Source organism: Hippocampus guttulatus, chromosome 19 (genome assembly GCF_054856545.1).
Source record: "Hippocampus guttulatus isolate MCC_2025c chromosome 19, RoL_Hgut_1.0, whole genome shotgun sequence".
Classification (NCBI taxonomy): Eukaryota; Metazoa; Chordata; class Actinopteri; order Syngnathiformes; family Syngnathidae; genus Hippocampus; species Hippocampus guttulatus.
The window spans coordinates 2566424-2588273 of NC_141279.1; the positions used below are offsets into that span (position 1 = coordinate 2566424).

Sequence of the window (21850 nt, forward strand, 5' to 3'; positions counted from 1 at the left end):
ACTAAAGAGCCGCATGCGGCTCTGGAGCCGCGGGTTGCCGACCCCCGGTCCAGACACTGTTTTCATTCATGGGTGATTGTTTTCACTCAATATTGATATTGTTGATTGAAGTGAATTTCAGAACGCAGCCCTCATCAAAAATCAGACCAATTAGAAAGTATCCATCGTCATGGAAATTTAACTTAATCTGTGATGTTCATGTTAATATGCTTGGCGTGGAAGAGGTTAGTATGTTTTCATCTTCCAGGAAATATACAGCTCTTTTAACTGTACCAATTTGTCCATATTCTCCGAACAATCCTTCTTGCGGAAAGCACACTTTGATACTGGGCGGATCCAATTCCTTGCGAGGTGTGAATTGCTGACCGCTCTGAAAGTTTTGCCTGACAACGGTTCAACCTCGGTGCGTTTGTGCAATGTTTTGGGAATGCTTATCCACCACCCACCCCCACACCCCTGCAAATGTTTTCGAATCGCACAGCCTTTTGAGACATTTGAATTTTGCCAGCATATCGGTACAAAAGGTTATTGGGTTTTGTGCACAGGAAACCACTCTTGCCGATCTGCTGCAACTAAACCTGCACTGTTTCGAAGAGGAGGTGAGAGGGATCGTAGACAAGGCCGTGAAAGAGATGGCAATGGAGAAAGTTCTCTCGGAGCTCAACTCCACATGGACAGGTCCGGCCTTAACTTGCGCTGTGGGTCTTTTAGCCTCCTTTTCAAAGTATTTCTTCGACTGACACCCCCCCCCCCACCCCCCTCTAATTCATTCACAGGTATGCAGTTCCAATACGAACCCCACCATCGGACCCAAATCCCCCTGCTGAGTTCAGACGAGGAGCTGATCGAGACACTGGAAGACAACCAGGTCCAGCTGCAGAACCTCATTTCTTCCAAGTACATTGCCCACTTCTTGGATGAAGTTTCCTCTTGGCAGACGAAGCTGTCCGTGGCCGACTCTGTCATCTCCATCTGGTTTGAGGTGCAACGCACATGGACTCACCTGGAGAGCATCTTCATTGGCTCCGAGGACATTCGCTCACAGCTGCCGGAGGTGACCAAGAGATTCCCTCTTGACTTTTCACGGTTGATTCAACAGCGAGTCTCGATATATCTCCGTGGCTTTTGTCTTCGCCACGTAAACCGAGACAAAGTCATCATAGTGGCTTTTAACCAAGAATCCATTAATCGGCGCACAGTGCTAGTTTTAGAGCCGCGCTTAATCGACTTCGAATGGCTCCCATGATATCAAGGCTGAGCCTCTACCCAGATGTTTATTATTATACGTTTTAATTCTCCCTCTCTCATGTGGAAAACTAAATCCCTTGGCGGTGTTCCCTTGTGGAATTTTCTTGCAGGACTCGAAGCGCTTCGAAGGGATTGATGCCGATTTCAAAGAGTTGGCTAACTCGGTGCATCAAACGCCCAATGTTGTGGAAGCCACCAATAAACCCGGTCTGTTCGACCAACTGGAGAACATCCAGTGCAGGTGAGGGTGAAGCCAATTTGAATTAGTTGTGTCGTTTCCACCCCTTTTTTTTTTTAAACCGTTCTGAAGCGTAATGTGCATAAGATTCTCACATGAATTCACAAACCTGCTCACTCTCTGTACATTGCGTTTCCCTTGACAGGCTTTCCCTTTGTGAAAAGGCTCTGGCAGATTATCTGGACATCAAGCGACTAGCTTTCCCTCGCTTTTACTTCATCTCATCCGCTGATCTCTTGGACATTCTTTCAAATGGGACCAACCCACACCAGGTGGCTGCATTTTGATTTTTTTTTTCCTAAAGCGCAAAATGGCAAATTTTACAAGTTTTACAAGTTTTCAGTGGGGGGAAAAATGGTTCACTGCAGCCTTTTAGCTTTACGACTGAGCTCAATAACATGATCAGGCAGTCCTGCAGTAATCATAGCAAAAAAAACAGTGAATGATGTCAAAGTTGTTTTCCATGACTCCAAACCCCAATTCCATTGAAGTTGGGGGCACTGAGTAAAACCTAAATAAAAACGGAATATAACGATTTGCAAATCCTTTTCAACCTATATTCAGTCATACACATTCAGAAAACACGACAAATTTTACGCATGCGAAAGGACATGAGGGAGGAACATCACAACACCACCTCCGCCTTCTGGCATGCACACAAAATACAATTCCACGCAACCTTGCATCAGCCTGAGTGACTGCCGTAATTCCCGGACTATAAACCACAATTTATTTTCCCCCAAAACTTCGAACTATGCCGTTTTTACTGTGGCGCGGTGTATTTATGAATTTCTACTGACGAGTTTTAAGCCGTCAATGGTCTTGTCACATCTGATCGATGATATAACCGAATATGTCGCAGTGGACTATTGAGTCTGCCCTCATACTGAATATTCACCAGCCATTTGCAGTTGGAGTGCACGCATATGACGGCAGAGCGGGCTGCCTGAGGAGAAAAATCCAGAAGTCTGGTTGGGTAGCGCTGCGCTGCTGTTTAGGGAGCAATAGAGTGAGAAAAGAAGAATGTTGACTTGAGTTTTATGAGCGTAGGGAGCGTGTGCCATAAATACAGCCATCTCTGCAGTGCCACCTTTGTCTTCTTGTTTGTTTAGCGAGCAAATTTAACTCTTGCGTCTTTGACTTGTAGACCGGAAATTACAGTATTAAAAAAAAAAAGCTTAATTTTAATCTGGGTTGTCAAGATATGGTATTACTAGGATCAGAACGTTTATGCCAACGTGACCTGTTGCAGCAGCTCTGTTTTCGCAAATGTTGGTTGGTGTACATTTTTTTTCTGTGAAAAATGTCATCACCGTTGGGGAAATACGGTACCGGTATATATTTAAAATACTAAGATTCTCACACACTATATATTCAAGACCAGCTACTGGCTTTGCCAGCTTCTTGCCCGAGTGCACGCCAAGCTCCAGCGAGGATTCCCCTGGAGCTTGGACTGAGATGAACACAGTCACTGGGATGCAAAGCCCGCCTAAAAGTGCAGGCGAGAAAGAAAATGTCCAAGTCCTCTGTTTCAATTACTGTTATGGGGAATGTGAAGTTTTTGGCAACAGCAGCGGATGAGCATAACACACTGACACGCTGTCTCATACTTTACTGAGACATGACGTGAGTGTGTCCCGACCTGATCTCAAAATGGTGCAGTCGAACAGAGATTTGACTCGTAAGCATTCAAAACAATATAAGGCGGGACTGCTTATTTTGTCAACGCGACTTGGTATTGAACTGCTAGCTATGGAAAATATGTCCATCTATCCACCAATGGAATTCTCTTCTGTCATTATGACTGTGTACATTCTGCCATCTGCTCCAGAGGCACAGCATCGTGATACAATTCATGCAGCCGTTGCCAGGTTACAGAGCCTGCACCCAGATGCTCTCATCCTCATTCTTTTAGTCACAGCAGTTTAGACACTATGCTGCCCCCTTTTCACCAGTATGTCCACTGGACAGTTAAACATGGACTTGCTCTATGTGGACTCCAGGTTTCATGCCGAGAAAGAGCACCACATATGTCCTCATAGCCCAGAAAGGGCTGTATTGTGGCTCTGGAGTGGCTAGGACACAATATAGACTCGTACAAGACTTGTATGGGAACAGGAAGAAGGTGAGGTGTGTTGCTGGAGTGACACAAGACTTCGAGATGGAGGTGGGGCTGCCCTGAGAGGCTTCTTGTTTGCAAATGGTGATGGACAGATTGACATTTGAGGTCAGACAGGAGTCTTCTCTGGCTATGTTTGAAGATGACATTGTACACTGCACTGAGAGTCGAGAGCAGGTTCGTGTGAACCTTGAGAGGTGGAGTTATGGACTGGATTGGCAGCAATACAATACATGTGCGTGAATAATCGGGAGGGCAGTGGAATGGTGAGGTTACAAAGAGCGGAGCTGTAGGAGGGTTGTCAACACTTGAGAGCAATGGGGAGTGTGAAAGAAAGGTTACAGCAGAAGGTACAGAGGAGAAGGAGAGATGGCAAAGCATGATTGATGACCCTTGAATGGGTCAAGCCAAAAGGGGGAAAAAACAACAACGTATAAACACTTTCCTATGCTGTACATTATTGTAAATGATCATTATTCCTCTTTTTATCATTATGCACAGTATTACCATGGGTATTGTACTCCCCACTTTAGACTACTGATCAATATTAGTAAATAGTTAATTTGTAAATATAATGTTAACAATGTTCATCTCCGCACCGCTAATCCTCATCCGAGTCACGGGCGAGAAGCGGGGTACACCCTGAAATGGTTGCCAGCCAATCAATCGCAAGGCACACGTTGACAAACACCCATTCACACTCACATTCATATCGACTGACATTTTTGAGCGTTCAATTAATAAATAAATAACTCCTAACCTTTGACATTGATGCACCTGACATTAAGACATTCCTTTTGTACAAGAATTTTCCACTGGTTCAGCTTTTATCTCTGGACAGTTTCTCAGCAGCGTTCTGAGTCAACTTGTTGTAGTACCGCGAGCTTCCACACTGAGGCGATGTTGCTCATGGTTTTCTGGATTCTGTCAAGACAATTTTGCGACCCATTCCAGCCCCGGAGAAAGTCAACTCTAAACAATATTTTTCTTCAAAAATGTCTGAGATCAAACAACACAACATGCCTTTCTATTTGCAAACTGTGATAAAACATTTGCATGACTGAGCTGCTTGTCTGTACCTTGAACCTTAATATACGTTGTCTGATATTTTTCAGGTCCAGAGGCATCTGTCCAAGCTATTTGACAGCATGGCAAAAATGCGATTCGAAGCAGATGAAAAGGGGACTCCTTCTAAGACTGGTCTGGGCATGTATAGCAAAGAGGACGAGTACGTCCCTTTTAATCAACCCTGCGACTGCTCTGGACAGGTATAATCGAATTCTAATGTTGTTTTCATGTCTTATAAATTGCTTCGAGGGTGAGTTAAAATTTGATTAGGCAATTACTGCACAATTGCTGTGGCTGTAACTGAAAAATACATGTGAAAAACTCTCTAGCGCACGTGCATACATACACACATGCACAGACTGTGTGTGTGTGTGTGTGTGTGTGTGTGTGTGTATATATATATATATATGAATGCACAGGTTATTATTTTATTTTAAGGGGATCATATACGTCCCAATCGGGAATGTACGTAATTTCATGCACCCTCATCCTGCTTGGCGATTACTTTATTAGTCAGGTCTTCCTCCCCCATACATATACACACACACACACACACAATGTATGGCCTGCATAGACAACTTTCATATGAATTGTTCAGAACATGTCAAGTCAAAACATTAGAACTAACTACTGCCAAACCGTATGAAGAATTATATTTTGGACATATTATTCGTAAGAATGATTTTTTTTTGGGACGTACCATGTCAGCATTTACAGTGCAGGGTGGAAAAAGATGTGAACCCCTTGATTAAGGAGTTCTCCAAGAGCTAATCGGAGTCAGCCACCCCAGGGGTCCAATCAATGTCACGAGACTGGTGGTGTCGGTGTCGGATGCCTTGCCTTATTAAAACACACACACACACACACTCACACATCGGTTTTGAGTGTCTATCCTCAAGAAGCATTGGCCAGTGTAAACCATTCCTGACACAAAATACCAATAGTTAAGAACTGCATGACGCTGTAAAAGGGTTATAAAATTATCTCTTAAAGCTGTGCCTCCCACGATGCTACTGGCAAACTTTTGTGTGGACAGAGGTAACCGAGGTTGAGTTGTTTGAAAGGCTTTGTGTGGAACTAAAAAGGCACACCACACCAATATAAAAAACCTCATCCCAACTGTAAAGCATGATGGAGGAGCCTGGTGGTTTGGAACTGCTTTGCCGCCCCTGGGTCTGTTGTCATTGATGAAAAAAATGAATTATCAAGTTTATCAAGGCATTTTGCAGGAGAACATAAGACCATCTGTCTGCCAATTGAAGCTTAACAGAAGATGAGTGATGCAACAGAACAGCGGCCCAAAGGACAAACGTGAATCAAGTGAATGGCCTCGACAGAAGAAAATATGCCTTTTGGAGTGGCTCAGTCAGAGCCCTGACCTCAATCTGAGCGCTGCGCTGTAGCATGAACTCAAGAGATTCACAACTAACATCCCAATAGGGTCAAAAATTCCTCTTAGTGTTCATATACCATATTTTCCGCATCATAAGGCACACATAAAATCATTCAATTTTCTCAGTGCGCCCTATAATCCGATGCACCTTATATATGGTGTCACAGTCTCTTTATATTCCCCATTGAGTTGTTTTCCTGTTAGTGTGTTCCTATGCCATCAAGTGGTGATTATTAGTAGGAACCAATTGTGACCTAAAAGAGTTCTGCCTGACACTAATTGACATGTGCATTCACCAACACACACTCAAACAGACAACTACTTTGTGAGATCAGCACCGCCATCATGAAACAAAGATAATACCAAAAGCATAGTTGACTACTGACCAAACGAAGGAAGAAGAAGACAAGCAAAACTTCTCAGGATATTAAGCCCCTAGTGGATGGTCTATGTGCCTTTTTGTTAAATTATCTTCATAACTTTTTGTCTTTCATTTATTCTTTAGTAATCCCATTTGTATTTATAAGTTTCATGTCTGTGTTTGTGACCAGTTCTCATTGTTACAGCTGCAGTGTTTGTGAAGGCTCTATATGAAGCTGTATTGTATTGTATTCCCTTTAGCGTAGCACCATCTAGTGGATGCATAGCATGAGCACAGCCACTATTGTAGGTTCGATTCACCTTATAATGCCGTGCGCCCGATATATTTTATAGTGCAAGAAATACGGTTCTTCTTTGCATGGTATAAGCTTAAGACAACTGGTTTTCTGATTGTGATGGACAGGAAGATGAGATCATATTTCATGAGCGTTTATTCAGAAAGACAAATTGTTCGAAGGGGTGTGAAGATTTTCTTGTGTGTGTGTGTGTGTTTTTTGTATAAGGTGGAGGTGTGGTTGAACCGGGTTCTGGAATCCATGCGTTCCACTATTCGTCATGAGATGACCGAGTCAGTGGCCACCTATGAGGATAAACCCAGAGAGCAGTGGTTGTTTGATTATCCAGCTCAGGTAAAATGACGACATGAAGCTTAACACTTCCGATATTCAACACACTTGCACAGTCTAATGTGATCCTTTACTTTTGTTGTTTCAAATGTTCTGCCTTTGCAAAGATTTGTTTTGCTTAAAATGCCAGGAATGTATTTATTACTCGGCAAGATATTCTGTTGATCAGATTAGCGAGGGAGGTGTTATCTGTCAGTTGTGACTGATGACCTAATTTGATGATAAAAATGACTCATACCTCAAACGTGAATCGGATGGATTGCTCGCAACCTTTATCATCGTATGGTAAGCAGGAAGAACAAATGTACTTTTCAGATTAAGGACACAAGATACATTTATTTGCCGTTCCAGAAAATTGGAAATGTAGGATTTAACACGAGCAAAAATGATCGGGATGATTGATAATGCCCAACTTTGCCAAGACTAATTAATGTAAAATATTGATTAAAAAAAAAGAGTGAAGTAACGACTTATTTGAATGAGATCGACCTACCACGTCAAAACGGATTAATTTCAAGGTGACGAACGCTACGCTGTATTGTTTGATTCTTGTTGACTTTGAACCAAAGCGGATCAGATATTTTCTTAACACACATGGGAACCGCAACTCGTCAAAAGCTTGAGAACCAGCAAAAAATTTCCAATGTTCACAATGCTAATTTCCCGAAAGTTATAATTAAATATAATGACAGGAAGGTAAACAACATCATCCGTTCAGCCACGTCGAAGCTGGAACCTATCCCAGCTGACTTTGGGTGAGAGCCAGCACAGTACAGCTTCGACTGTCACTCATAGGGCGTCTGTGGAAATATCATACACCCGATGAGAATAATTAAACATGCCGAAAAAGTTTCGAAAGTCTATTAGAATATTTGTCTGCAGTTGAAATGTTTGATTTCAAGCACGGGGTTTTTCAGGAAGTGTACAGCAACAGGTATCCCGTTGTGGCCGCCTGCTCTCTGAATGAAACCTCAATACTGCGCCGCCGTCCCCACACCGCGATATTGATGCTTCGAGTATCAGAAACATTTTGTCATCATCATGGATTGGGTTGGCGAAGTTAGCTGTCATCCTATCAAGGCACCTTGTTGGAGAACTGCCAATCTGTTGTCTAATTACTTTTCAGATAATTACCCGGGCGGCTACAGCGACTGCATTATCTTGTCTTTTATCTGTATCGCATTTTAGCTCCTAACTGCATCGCGCTGCATATGCGCAACTTTACATTTTTGTTCTTTAGAAGAACAACAAAAATATTCGTCATCTGATATGTCATGCGTAAATCTCCGCACCCATCTATAAACCGGTCATGCAAATGAAGTACTGATTACACTTACCATTTTTAATGCCGACCCCAAAATAGAAATGCCTTCTCGAGTTAATTATGTGACCCCCCCTGCCCCACCCACCATAAAACAAAATGAGTTAGCGAATATTTTATGATGTGATTAATTTGCATCCTTTACTAACAAGAACACTTTTGCCCTTTTCTTTGGCCTATTTTAAAATTCAGGAGAGCCTGACCTATGAATACAAATGTACTACGGATTACAATTTTTTTTTTTGACGAGGGATGTTAGTCAAGTGTCACTTTTCCAGCTGTGACATACATCAACGCTCTCATCTTAAGTGGTAGCCATACACGTTTTTTTCCCCTTTTTTTTCTGTTTAGAGCGATCAGGAATCACATTTCTGCTTTGAACGAGCAACCGGAAGGAAATGAAATACGTTGGGTCAAATGCAACCATGTGGTAGCATTTATGGAAGCGACCTTCCCAAAAGATTCATTAAAAATAAAAAATAAAAACACTCAAGACTGGGTGCTATTAATTTTGTATGCAATGAAAAGAACCCGTAAAAGCACCATTTTTATGCCTGAAGCATATGGACATCCATAATGTTCATATAAACGGTGTCTATTTTTGGCTAACCTCCCCCCTTAAGTTTCACCTTCAGTCGCTTTTGTTTTTTAAAAAAAATAACTACCGGTAAATAAATCGCACGAACGAACGTATGGGCTTCATCAAACAGTGATCATGTTTTCTGTGTCTGCTTTCAAGGTGGCACTTACCTGCACTCAGATCTGGTGGACAAGCGACGTGGGAATGGCTTTTGCCCGTCTGGAGGAAGGCAACGACAGCGCTCTCAAGGAGTATTATAAGAAACAGGTGTCTCAGCTAAACACCCTCATTTCCATGCTGATTGGCCAGCTTTCACCTGGAGATCGCCAGAAGGTCATGACCATCTGTACAATCGATGTCCACGCCAGAGATGTGGTTGCCAAGATGATTGCGCAGAAGGTGAAAATGAGACTTTTATCAATCTTTTAGAATTGACAGCATATGCATGATGATCTGGAGTCTGTTTCTCAGACCGTGTCTATTTATAGCAGTGGATCATAGATCCGTTTTCGATAAATCCCAATTCTTGACAAGGTCGCATAGCCTTACCGTGTTTCCGAAAAGAAAACGCCCTTGAATTGGAGTCTTTTAAAAAGACAACAAGCCAAACATACTCATAAACAAAACAGGATATTGGCTCCGGACCAACAAGATTATGGAGAACAAAATCCAATTGAGAACGTGACTGAAATTAGTTCAGTGATTCACAGGGAAGCACTTTTTTTTCCCAATGTTTAAACCAGGGTCCCCAACCTTTTTAGCCTCACGGTCCGGTTTAACACCAGACAATATTTTCAGAGACCGGCCTTTAAAGTCCGGATAAATACAACAAAATAATATGATATGACCGGCATGAAAATTGTGGTATTTTCGAAACATAATACGAATCACGACACGACACGAGGAACGTACTATCTGGCCGCAACACTCTCTGGTCGCTATGGTAATGTTTACACGTGCCTTCATAAGATAGATCGCAAAGACAAAGTGACCTTTATTTTTTACTCATTTTGCTATCTCCTGGATGTCATTTTAGAGGTAACCTATCACGGGACTGAGAAGCCCGCCTTCACCTGCGTCAAGAGTGACATATTGTAGACGGATGTAACAGAGGATCCGGTATTTTTTCAAAATAAAACACCTTTCGGATTCCGAAATGAATCAAACGGAAATAATGTAAGTTATGTATTCTCTGTGCAGCCCGGTACCAAATGACCCATAGGCTGGTACTGGTCCGCGGCCCGGGGGGTGGGGACCTCTGGTTTAAGATTAAGATAACCTTTATTTGTCCCACACTGGGGATATTTGCATTTTTTTATTTAGTTTTTTTATTCATTTAAGCTATTAAAACAGATTTGAGACGCTACTCTCTCGTAAAAAGTATGACATTAACCCTCTCATGCACCCTGTAACCTGATAACATGATAAACTGTCCACTGTAGTGACCTCTGTCCCTCAAAGAGTTAATCCGACACTAGCTATGAGCATTGAATAACGCACCCATTAAATCCATGCAAGGTACAAGATGTCACAAGAGGCATAATTCGTGAGGACTAATAAAATCTAATTTGGGATTTTTTTCCACCAATTTGTGGCTTTCTTTTCACTTGCTATTTTTTTTTCCCAGGTGGAGAATTCTCAGGCGTTCGTGTGGCTTTCACAGCTGAGGCACCGTTGGGATGACAAGGAGAGGCATTGTTTTGCAAATATCTGCGATGCCCAATTTTGCTACTCCTATGAGTACCTAGGCAACACGCCGCGCCTCGTCATCACGCCTCTCACAGACAGGTATATTTGTTTTTTTTCTGTGTTCACGCTTTAACAACTGCACTGTCGTGATTGTTTCTGACATGGATACGAATTTGGGCCCGGTTGACAAACTGATTGTTCATTTTATTTCCGTTTTTTTTTTTTTTTTTTTTTGCTTTCCAAGTGACGTCCAGGCAATATCTTTTATGCGCTACTGTCGGTATTGTGCTGCTCGTCTTGTTGAGAATCCAATTTTTCTACCTTTGTTGCTGTTGCATTTTTCTATTTAACTCGTTCACTCCCAACGACGTTTTTAAACGTCTTTTCAGTCTTGGTCCAGAATTGGCTGGTACTGAATGAGTTTTAATTTGTACATTTTTTGGGGGTCGATCACACTGTTCGAAGACAAAAAAAAAAAAAAAGATTCCTGTAATCTTATGGATCACAACAGACATCCATGGCAAGCAAAAGCGTTTGGATTGACTCACCTGGGGGGTGGGGGGGGGGGGGCTTGACCAACATTTTGTTTGTTCCCGAGCACGTGTTTTCACAGGCTTCCTGACAAAGTTTTAACAACACAGAGATAAATACCTGCCTCGGAGAGCCATTTGGCAAACGGAAGAGTGTGATTATGCATCTCCAGATCTGCCAGATTGACCCGGTATTCAATTTGAAGCCAGAATAAAGCAGAAACAATGGGCTTTGATGTCCAGATCAGCAGGCACTGTTGCGAGAATTCACCATATGCTGCGCGCCCTTGCTGGGAGCCACGGTGTTCATTTTGATAATGGATCATGAATGAAGGGCCATTTTGTCGAACGATTTCATCCAAAACTTGAGAAACAGCTAAAAAGTGTGTTTGCCGCACTGCAGGGGGAAACTGTGCATCTCCCAAATCATCGTTCTTTGGACGACACGGAACATGCAGTTCATCCAATGAACGGGATTATATTTTATTTAAAAATATTTACATGTATTAGGCACCTTCAGCAGATTAAAGATAGATAAACGAAAGAACAACACTCATTTAAAAATGGACAATCCTAGTGTTCTGTCTTCACCAAAATTATTGGCAAGGTCACTTCCTCTGTACATGTTGTATATTGAAGACAAGGGGGATTTCTGCACATATTTCGTGGGACTGCCGCAAAGCCTGTTGGCACTTTGGTTGATACACTGTCTCCAGATGGGATCATTTGTCTTCTCCCATTTTCTGTCTCCGTTGATGCTTTTCAATATCACCCCCCCCCCAGCCCCCTTCTTCCATACATCATTTATTAACCAGCAACTCATTAAAATGGCTGCTCCACTGCTATCGAAAGCAAGCCATTGGTTGTGTTTATCACCCGGATCGATAATGCCTTGATTGTCTCCATCAGTTCACATTCATTCCGCTGCTGCTTTTATTGACATGAAATTGGTCCACTGTTTGTTAGTACCACCAGGTCCCGTCGGAGGAGAAATCACGGCTATTGCTAGTCAGCCTGTATGTTAATCAAAGAGCACAGAAGCTGATTCCATTATAATATAATGAGGGTTATCTCCAATGAATGCTCAGCGAGCGCAGGGAAACTCTTATGCTCATAAGAATACAAATGCCACGGGTTTGTTATTTGGACTGACGTGGCGGCTGGAATGTAATTTGAATGGGTTTTTTTTGGGGGGGGGGGCGCGTGCTTCCATACGAAGTTTCTCCCCGTCATTCCCTCAGATAAAATAACTTCCACTCCTCTAAAAGGGCTTTGACGAAGATTTTGGAGTGTCTCTGTGGTGTGTTGTCCAATTATCCAGACGAACATTTGTGAAGTCACACACTGATGTCGGACACCAGGGCTCAGCTTTCGATTGCTGTTCTCATCTCAAAAAGTCAACTTCAAAGAATCAAGTTTATGACGATATATCTGTGGCGTTATTTGTGAATCCGATTACAGAAATGGATGCTCTACACCAAGGGTGTCAAACTCATTTCACATTGTGGGCCGCATACGGCCACAAAGGCACAAGTAATTGGAATTGAAAAATATAGTCATGCAGATTAAACGAGAGTTATAAAGAAAGGAATTTTAAAACCATTTACATATAAAATCTCTATTTAATCCCTGCCTACACTTTACAAACTAAGGAGAGTGCTATTAAATATGTAAAAAATATTCACATGTCCTTGATAGCGTCTGCTGTGTTGGGTCTGTCTCAGTGACAGACTGGGACTGCTGTTGTCTTCATCTCTGATCAAAACAATATTGCCCTCTACTCTGATCAAAACAGTGTGTCCTTTAGGGGATACTCCATGAATTGAACCTTATTAAAAATATTCATTCCGTGTCTTTTATGCATTTTTTTTTCACTTTTAAATGATCCTGAAATTAATCCTGATCGAACCTTCTTGGGGGACGGTTCTGGCCCGCAGGCCAAATATTTGACACCCTTGCTCAACACAAAACTGCAATAAAATAAACAAAAATAAAGTGCTACAAAATTACACACACAAAAAAAGGTTTTCAGAGATCAGCCTTCTGTGTTCCATTCAAGCAGACACCGTCGTAACGGACTTGGTTCATTCTCCCTGTGGTAATTCAACAACCCTGGAGATAATTTTCTGAAAAATGGGACTACTGCTCGTATTTGTTAGCGCTCAAACAAGTCACTTAATCAGTCCAATGTTTTGTTTTGTTTTTTTTCACTGTGGATGGTCGATTCCAGTATTTTGTGATGAATTGTTTTTTTGCTTCCCATTTAGATGTTACATCACCCTGACTCAGTCCCTGCACCTGACAATGAGTGGAGCTCCGGCAGGGCCCGCTGGAACAGGGAAGACGGAGACAACCAAAGACCTGGGGCGAGCACTCGGCATCATGGTCTATGTATTCAACTGTTCTGAGCAAATGGACTACAAAGTGAGTCAACAAGTCCACACGCGGCGGCTTTTACATTTGAACTAGAGTGCCCGCTCCCTGCCAACCCATGCTATAGCTTTCCATCGTTATGTCTGTCAACATTATGGTATTCATTTGTCATTCAAGGTGTCAACCATCTTCTCCGCCCTTCTTTTTTCATCTTCCCTCTTTTTATCTTTCTTTTTTTCTCCCCCCCCCCCTTGGAAGTAGAGCTGATTTGCTCCAACCTGACAGTTATTTCTTCACAGAGCCTTGTCAAAATGCCCTCCCTCCACCCCGGCTGCAAACTGATTTATTATTCACTCATGTATACTCTTGCACACCTTCTGCATATAGAGTGGTCAAAGGCAGCATAAACATAATCTCGCAATGCCGCTACCTCCCGCTTCCCCAGATAGGTGCATCATTACAGGATCCAGGCATACAGCACCCCTGGCTATACACATCCCAGCAAGGGTGTCAAAAAGAAGTGCTAATATACTCCAGGAGGAACATGGGCTCTACCAACTGGCATCCCAGCCCCACACTATTGCTCATTTCACTTTTACACTCACATACGCATCCTCACGAGTTGCGCTCACAAGTTGAATCAATCCTCCACATCTGTGTTTTGCGTCAGGAAATGATTCCTTTTGGCTTGTAATTGGAGAGAAGTCAGCTGCCTCCTTCATCTTGCTCCAGCTACTCCCTAGAGGACAATTCATAACTCAGAAAGTTGATGCTAGAAAAAATAAAAAAAGTTAAATGTGGGTGGGAAGCATTCGAACTGCTCGTTTTGCTGTGAGATTCTTGTTTTATGAGAGGGTGTATAACGTCTATTTGTTTATGTGATCCAGCAATGAATTGACATCGGCTAGCAAGTTATAATATCAAAAATAGACTAACCCGAAGGTGCCTGTCGTACTGAAAGTAGTGAGGGGAAAATGAAGCTTGACAAAGCACTCTAGATGGCGCTCTCGGTTAAAGACAAAGAGGAGTGCAATGGGAAGTTATTACATTTCCACTGAATCTTTAAACATAGAGTGCTGTCTAGAGGAGTAAAAAAAAAAAATCACAAGTGCTTCATGAAGCTTCATTTGACCATCACGGACTAAAAGGGCATTTGTTCATTGCACTGAAAAGGAAATCATACACAGCTGTACTGTATAGTACTCACAGATACAATTTGGAGTTCAACGAAGATGGCCTTTAACCCTTTTAGCGAGAGCGGTTATGACAGTGGACAGTTTATCAGGTTACAGGGTGCATGAAATGGTTAATATGTAGGCAACTTTATATTGGGGGTTTCACATCAAACAATATTAAACAATATCCATACAAATATTCTGATGTTTTTAGATATTTTTGGGCCCTCCCACACCCCATCCCCACATATATTAAAACACATCGAAACATGTGTTTACCTTGATGTTTCATTTCTATGTCACTGACTTGTGTTTATACTGTCAGCATCCCTGAATTTCGAAAGGCTGAGGCATGGACAAAGAATTAATGCTAATACTGGTGTCAGTATATGTGATTATTTTCACATTAGTTCGCATTTTTTTTCAAACCATTTTTCTGTACTCTTCAGTGAATAATGCACGATTTGTAATGAAAGAAAATGCAGCATATGCAGGGCATGTGTGTTGTTGCACTGCAATCGGTATTGATCCAATCATTTCGCCAACCGTAACGCAGTCTTGGGTGTCACTGATGATGTACGCATTAGCGAAGTGATATTTGGACCGTCGCTTCCCCACTGCTGTTAAATGGTCATTTTGCAATATTATTTTAGTTTTTTACATAAATCGCTGAAACCACTTTGGACTTTCTAAAAGCTACCCCCCCCAAAAAAAAAGTTAAAAAAATTAAAGCATCTTAAGCCTGTAAATTCCAATTTTAATGTTCGCATTATTGTGTTTTTTAAAGGGAGTGCTAGTTGACATTTTTAGTGTTTTCCACCAGCTTCAATATTTTTTCCAGAATGCTTGGTTTTATACCATAATCGCAGAGCGATTAAAAAACTGGTTTTCATGGCGGTGAATTTGAAATGTATAAATATTCATACTAATGCAGTCAAATTAGTAACCAAACTGATTGCTAATCTTTGAGCAAAAACAAATAATCGCTCATCACCCTACAATTTTTTTTTCTTGTCATGATAATTTGTATAATACAGCTGGCATTTTAAGGTTAAAATCCCATGCCCCACCACCCAAAAAAATGTTTTAGGTAATTTGTCAAGACAGGTATGCATTTCTTTTTTTGCCACAAGGTTGTACATTGGAAGAAGACAAAAGTATCAAGTTGTCAAAAAATTATTATGGGCAACATGTACTGTCCATTATTGTGCTTGCATTCATCTTTCAGACTTTGCAAATGAAGAAATGTGTTTGTAACATACTGACATTTTTTTTTTTTGTAGTCTTGACTGCACTCTGTGTCTATCCTGACGGTCCATTTGAATATTCATCCTCTCGGTTCTCTTTTTGGTCTGTCCATCAGTCCTGTGGAAACATCTACAAAGGTCTGGCTCAGACGGGCACATGGGGCTGTTTTGATGAATTCAACAGGATCTCAGTGGAGGTGCTGTCCGTGGTGGCCGTGCAGGTAAGAATATGTCATGTTCTGCCCTCAAATTCATGTTCTTGGTTTAAGTCTGTGAGCTCTGAAAATATGCCTTTGCGCCACAGCTTTTTTGCCCCCCCCCCCCCCCTTCAAGCTGATTTGTCAAGTGGTCTAACCAATTTGTTTGGAAAAAAAGAGCCACAAATTGTATTTACACCATTCACTTGTACATTATTGCAATTAGTTAATTTTTGTCTTGCTGGAACACAACTATTTAACTCATTCACTCCCAAAGACGTTTTTAAACGTCTTTTCAGTCTTGGTCCAGAATTGGCTGGTACTAAATCAGTTTTAAAAAACAAACTTCAAACGGATGCGACTTCCGACCGAATTCAGGCGAAAACCTGGGATGACGCCGATCATCGATTAATTGCTAGTTATGAATTGTGTGGATAGCCGCAAGTAAGCATTGACGAATCATCCAAAGCAAGTGCTGCCAGATTGAACGGCACCATCAAATCAACTGTGCGATTGCAGTCCGCTAATTTGTAGTTTCAGCAACAAAGGAAGTTCAGCGCATTCAAATAAAAAAATAACAATAAATGAATCGTTCGCCATACATGCCAATCATGAGTGAGCACACATTTCCACATAACAGCGACATTATCACTATGAGCTCCTGTGTCGAGACTCTGGGATGGGTTTTCAGTCTTTTTCATGCTCTCTGTCACAATGATCCAGTCAGCTCCAGTCTTCACCATCCCTCCACCTCATACATAGAAACACACAAGTATAAACGTGCCTGACCTAGCTAGCCCGTTAGAAGTCAGGCCGTTTCTATGTTTCGGCTGATGTCGGCTCTTCTGTCATTGCGCATTCTGCTCTCCCGCATCAAAAGAAGCCTTTCTTTGTGGCTGCGGTCTCACGTGCATTCGTAATCCCGCCTTTGCCCGTTTTGACATGATTTTCATGTAAGTGGAACTGTCATGTCGCATCATATACAACTGATAAAGATGCTGATTACGATCGTGTTGATAATGGTGCCGGTGCTCCCGAGTCCCCTGGCTCATTAGTCACAGCTCTATAAAACAGTCAGTGCTATGCCCTTCCCTTTCTGTTATAGCTTGCAATGAAAGTCAAGCAGTCTTCTCTTCAAGACCCCCGCAAGTGAGCGTGGAGAATTTTAAAGAGCCACAGAAATGACTAGGTGTTGCAAGGTTTTAATGAATAATAAATCATGGTCCCTTATATGTGAAGAAGTAGACCTTGAGAGAGGAGCATCAAATCTGTGCTGTGACAGTCAGCAGCCTGTTTTCACCGCTTGGCCAGCATCAGTGAAGCCTGCGACACAGAGCAAACTCCCACCATAGCAAGCATAGCCCGGCACAACTAATCCATCCTCTAAAAGCGGAAACGGCTACCATCGCAGGGTGACATCCGACATTACCGGTGGGGTCTGCTTTGACGCAGGTGGCAGGGTGAGTCCCATATTAGGAAAGCAGATACAAACAGACGGCCGCCAGATGTGATATCACAAAGATAAATTGGCGAAATTCGAGCTTAATTTCAGCCAATACACACTTGTAATATCAATATTCTAAAGTCCTACCACACTATGTGCACATTTATCCAGACATTTATTTATTATATTTTTTACCTTTGCATTAGGATTTTATCTATATAGGTTTGTCTACCTTAGAGGTCTTGCTTGTCTCCTTCTTCCTTCGTTTAGTTATGCTTTTGGTCTTACTTTCATGGTAGCTACTCAGAGCTCACAAACTGCGAATAATCACCACTAGATGGCATCGGAACACACTAACAGGGAAACAACTCAATGGGGAAAAGAGACTGTGCAACACCATACATAAGGCGTATCGGATTATAGGACGCACTGTCGGAATAGTGAATGCTTTTCGGTGCACCTTATAACGGTATAAAATACGGTACTTTGATGAGTGCCCAACGTAGGGTTCACCATGAAAATGCAGAGTGTACCTGCAGTGAGTCAATCATCCCCTTTAAAAATAAGCCAATTGGATGCCCTACTTTTGCATTTTGTGATGCAGCAAGTTTCTCTTTTTCCTGTTCTCTCTCTCTCTCGGGCTAATTCGAGGGAGTGATCTGTTGCCGAGAACTCATCCATGAAGCAATGTTCTTCCTCTTTCCAGCTGTCAAGTGCGTTACACTCTTTGACCACATTAGTCGAACCCTTTTGAGGGTATTATTCTAACCCAAGGAAACTGCGAAACAGCTTTTGGAAACTGCTGAAAGATGATCACTTTTCTCTGATTCTGCTATTTATAATTTCACAATTTTCGACTGTTCATTTTCTATGGGGCTGATTTTCTGAAGGTTTGTGTCTGCAAAAGATGCGAAACCGCTTCGCCTTGAAACTTGCTCGTAAAGGGTGAATTCTATTGTGATATTTGGCTCACGCATTATGATTCATTCGAATCTAAGAATTGGGATCACTGTTTGCACCCAAAAAACAGATGCAAAGTACTTTCTTTTTTTTGTACTGTTGTGCAGGTCAAAAGTATTCAGGACGCCATTCGAGATAGGAAACGGAGATTTAATTTCATGGGCCAAGACATAAACCTTTGCCTAACTGTGGGCATCTTCATCACGATGAATCCTGGTTACGCTGGTCGGACCGAGCTTCCTGAGAACCTGAAGGCTCTTTTCAGGTCAGTCAAACGGCCGCCTCCTTGGTGAATATTTGATATAGACGCTCATAGACATATCCAATGAATGTTCAAAGTGAGCCAAACTTGTTCCTCACATTGATAAGTCAATGCAGAGCTCACGAAAGATGTCATTCAATTTGATCCCGTTACGTGATCATACAGTCGAAAGGATCTTATATTCCAGTGTTTTCTTTCCATTTTTTTTTTCCTCAGACCATGTGCCATGGTGGTGCCAGACTTTGAGCTGATCTGTGAAATCATGTTGGTGGCTGAGGGATTCATCGATGCACGGGTTCTTGCTCGGAAGTTTATCACGCTCTACACGCTGTGCAAAGAACTGCTTTCAAAACAGGTAGTCAATTCCTGTTCATAGCTGTGGATCACCAGATTCTAACATGGGATATTTCCTAAGAAAGAAGTCACAGATGGATTTTTTTTCTCTATACTTGTATTTACTGTAAAGGCCGCAAGGCGCTTTTTCCCCACCCAGACAATGCCGAACACAGCAAGTTATCCCGTTGCATCCCACAGACTTTCTCAGTCACGCTTGTTGTCACACGAGGCCAATTTTGCACACGAGCTTCATTCGGCAGCAGTCAAACATAGTCTGTGACAGTGCAGCCTTTTACAAAGCCGTTTTGTTTCCTGTTTGGGAGACGCAGGGGACGTCTCGACATGGCCGTGGTTAACGGTAGCGCCTGTCAACAGTTGAAATGGTGGGAGTCTGTCGCCAAGCAAACAACAGAGAGACGAGGGGGTCGCACTGCTGAGATGAGTGTTTTTATGGCAGTCGTTCCCCATGCTCAGTTCTCGGTCTTTGTGCATGTTTTTTCAGCAATTCTCTTAAACATCCACAATGTATCTGAACCAAATCCAGGTTTTCTGTCTGTTCCAATGCTTTTGCCCAAATGCGGTGTTGCAATACAATCTAGATTTAAAAGCTGTTTTTTTTTTTTTTTTTTACATACTCGAAAAAAAATGAGTCTGTAAAAAAAAATAAAAATAATAAATTTATGAATACTTACATAGTCACGGCCCAGTGGACCAGTGGCTAGCGTGTCGACCTCACAGTGCAGAGGTACCGGGTTAAATTCCAGCTCCGGCCTCCCTGTGTGGGGTTTGCATGTTCTCCCCGGGCTTGCGTGGGTTTTCTCCGGGTACTCTGGTTTCCTCACATATTCCAAAAACATGCATGGCAGGCTGACTGGACACTCTAAATTGTGTGAGTGTGAGCACATTTGGTTGTTCGTCTCTGTGTGCCATGCGATTGGCTGGCAACCGGTTCAGGGTGTCCCCCGCCTACTGCCCGGAGACGGCTGGGATAAGCGGATCGAAAAATAGATGGATGGATGGATTTATATATTCATTTATACATTCATTTATCGTCATCTTTTTTCATCTTTTTTTTTTTTTGTCGATACCACGCCCAAAAAAGAGCCAACATTGTCTCAATGTTGCTTTCTATCAGTGCGGATGCTAACATTCAGCCTGTCCTTGATCACAGTCTCGGAGGTGATCCCACCCAGCTCCATGTCAGCTATGTGAAGCGCTCTACTGCCAGTGTACTACTAACTATGATTGCGTCTTCCTTCTTTCTCCGAAGGACCACTATGATTGGGGCCTCCGTGCCATCAAGTCTGTACTGGTGGTTGCTGGTTCACTCAAGAGAGGAGATACCAGCCGTGCTGAGGATCAAGTATTGATGAGAGCCCTGAGAGATTTCAACATCCCCAAAATTGTGACGGATGACATGCCTGTATTCATGGGGTTGATAGGTGACCTGTTCCCCGCTCTGGATGTCCCCAGGAAAATAGACCTGCACTTTGAGAAGCATGTCAAGGAATCTATTCTTGACATGAAGTTGCAGGCTGAGGAAAATTTTGTACTCAAGGTGCAGTAAACCTAATTTCTTGATTGCCCGTGCTGCATCGGATTTGATTTGGGTGACAATTAATTCAAAACGCACACGAGTGCAAGCTGTTTGCGAGACCAAGGACAGAGGGGGGGGAAAAATGCAATCACAAGATGTCTGAGAAGTAGCAACAAAGTCCCTTAATGGGATTTCATCTTTAACAATTTAGAAAGATATTACAGTTGTGGCACTTTCATTCAGATTTATCTTAGTTCTCACCAAAACCTGTTTACTCCTCATCCTAATCCTCCGATGGGAAAGGGCCATTAGTGTCCAACATGTCTGAGATTTTTGGATGAATTGCGCAAATATTGCAGACGCCAGTGGTTGGCTGCGATGAGGCTTCGGCTGGCTGAACTGCCGATCCTGTGCCTTTCGTTATATTACAAACTGATAACACATGCCTGGAAGAAGGCATCTTATGTCATAGACGGATGAACACAGGACCACGGGAAAATAAGTGCAATTCGCCTCAGGTCAAATGGATACGGAAACCACATCACACAACATCAATGGTGGCCGGGACTGCAACATACAACTTAACCTTGGCATTGTGCGAGACAGCCACAGAAAAAAAAAAAGAGGAAAAAAAAAAGAGAGAGAGCGAGAGAATGGCAGCGCGATCAATAACAACCATCCCCCCCCCCCCCTCCAGAGCTTGAACTTTTACTGTCTTTGTTTGTGCAGCCAACCTTTTGATTTCACGCAACACAAGGGGGAAAGCAGCAGAGTGAGAAAGACTGCATGCCTTTAGCATTAGCCCGTGCTAGCGTTCGACTCTTTCACATCAAAGTTGTAATCAGCCGGGGCCTTTGAGAGTGGAAAACCACCTGGGCTCTCGCTGAATGGAAGCGGATGAGGAACCCCGAGGAGCAACATCGATATGGCATTGATTGAGCTCGCCATGTGTATGTTGGAGTCGAAAATGGGAAGAAAGCCCTTTTTTCTTTCTCTCTCTCTCTCTCTTGTCGCACATGCTTGTCGTGTCCCTTCTGAACTCAGGGGATCAGCGAAATAATTACGTAAATGTTACTCAATACGATGGTTCACTCTCAAACGATGGACATTTTTTTAACCCTATAGA

At 42.5% G+C, this 21850-nt stretch overlaps 1 protein-coding gene across 1 annotated transcript in view; it reads left to right on the top strand.

The window, feature by feature from the left end:
• dnah9 (dynein, axonemal, heavy chain 9) overlaps positions 1–21850 on the top strand; it is a 109851-nt gene that overhangs the window by 20992 nt on the left and 67009 nt on the right. The window contains exons 25-37 of the mRNA XM_086138349.1: positions 546–678; positions 777–1054; positions 1359–1489; positions 1632–1758; positions 4721–4873; positions 6951–7076; positions 9134–9373; positions 10602–10762; positions 13461–13617; positions 16105–16209; positions 18697–18854; positions 19068–19206; positions 20458–20745. Of these exons, the coding sequence (XP_085994475.1) occupies positions 546–678; positions 777–1054; positions 1359–1489; positions 1632–1758; positions 4721–4873; positions 6951–7076; positions 9134–9373; positions 10602–10762; positions 13461–13617; positions 16105–16209; positions 18697–18854; positions 19068–19206; positions 20458–20745 (2196 nt within the window). The remainder of the gene's footprint in view (positions 1–545; positions 679–776; positions 1055–1358; positions 1490–1631; positions 1759–4720; positions 4874–6950; positions 7077–9133; positions 9374–10601; positions 10763–13460; positions 13618–16104; positions 16210–18696; positions 18855–19067; positions 19207–20457; positions 20746–21850) is intronic.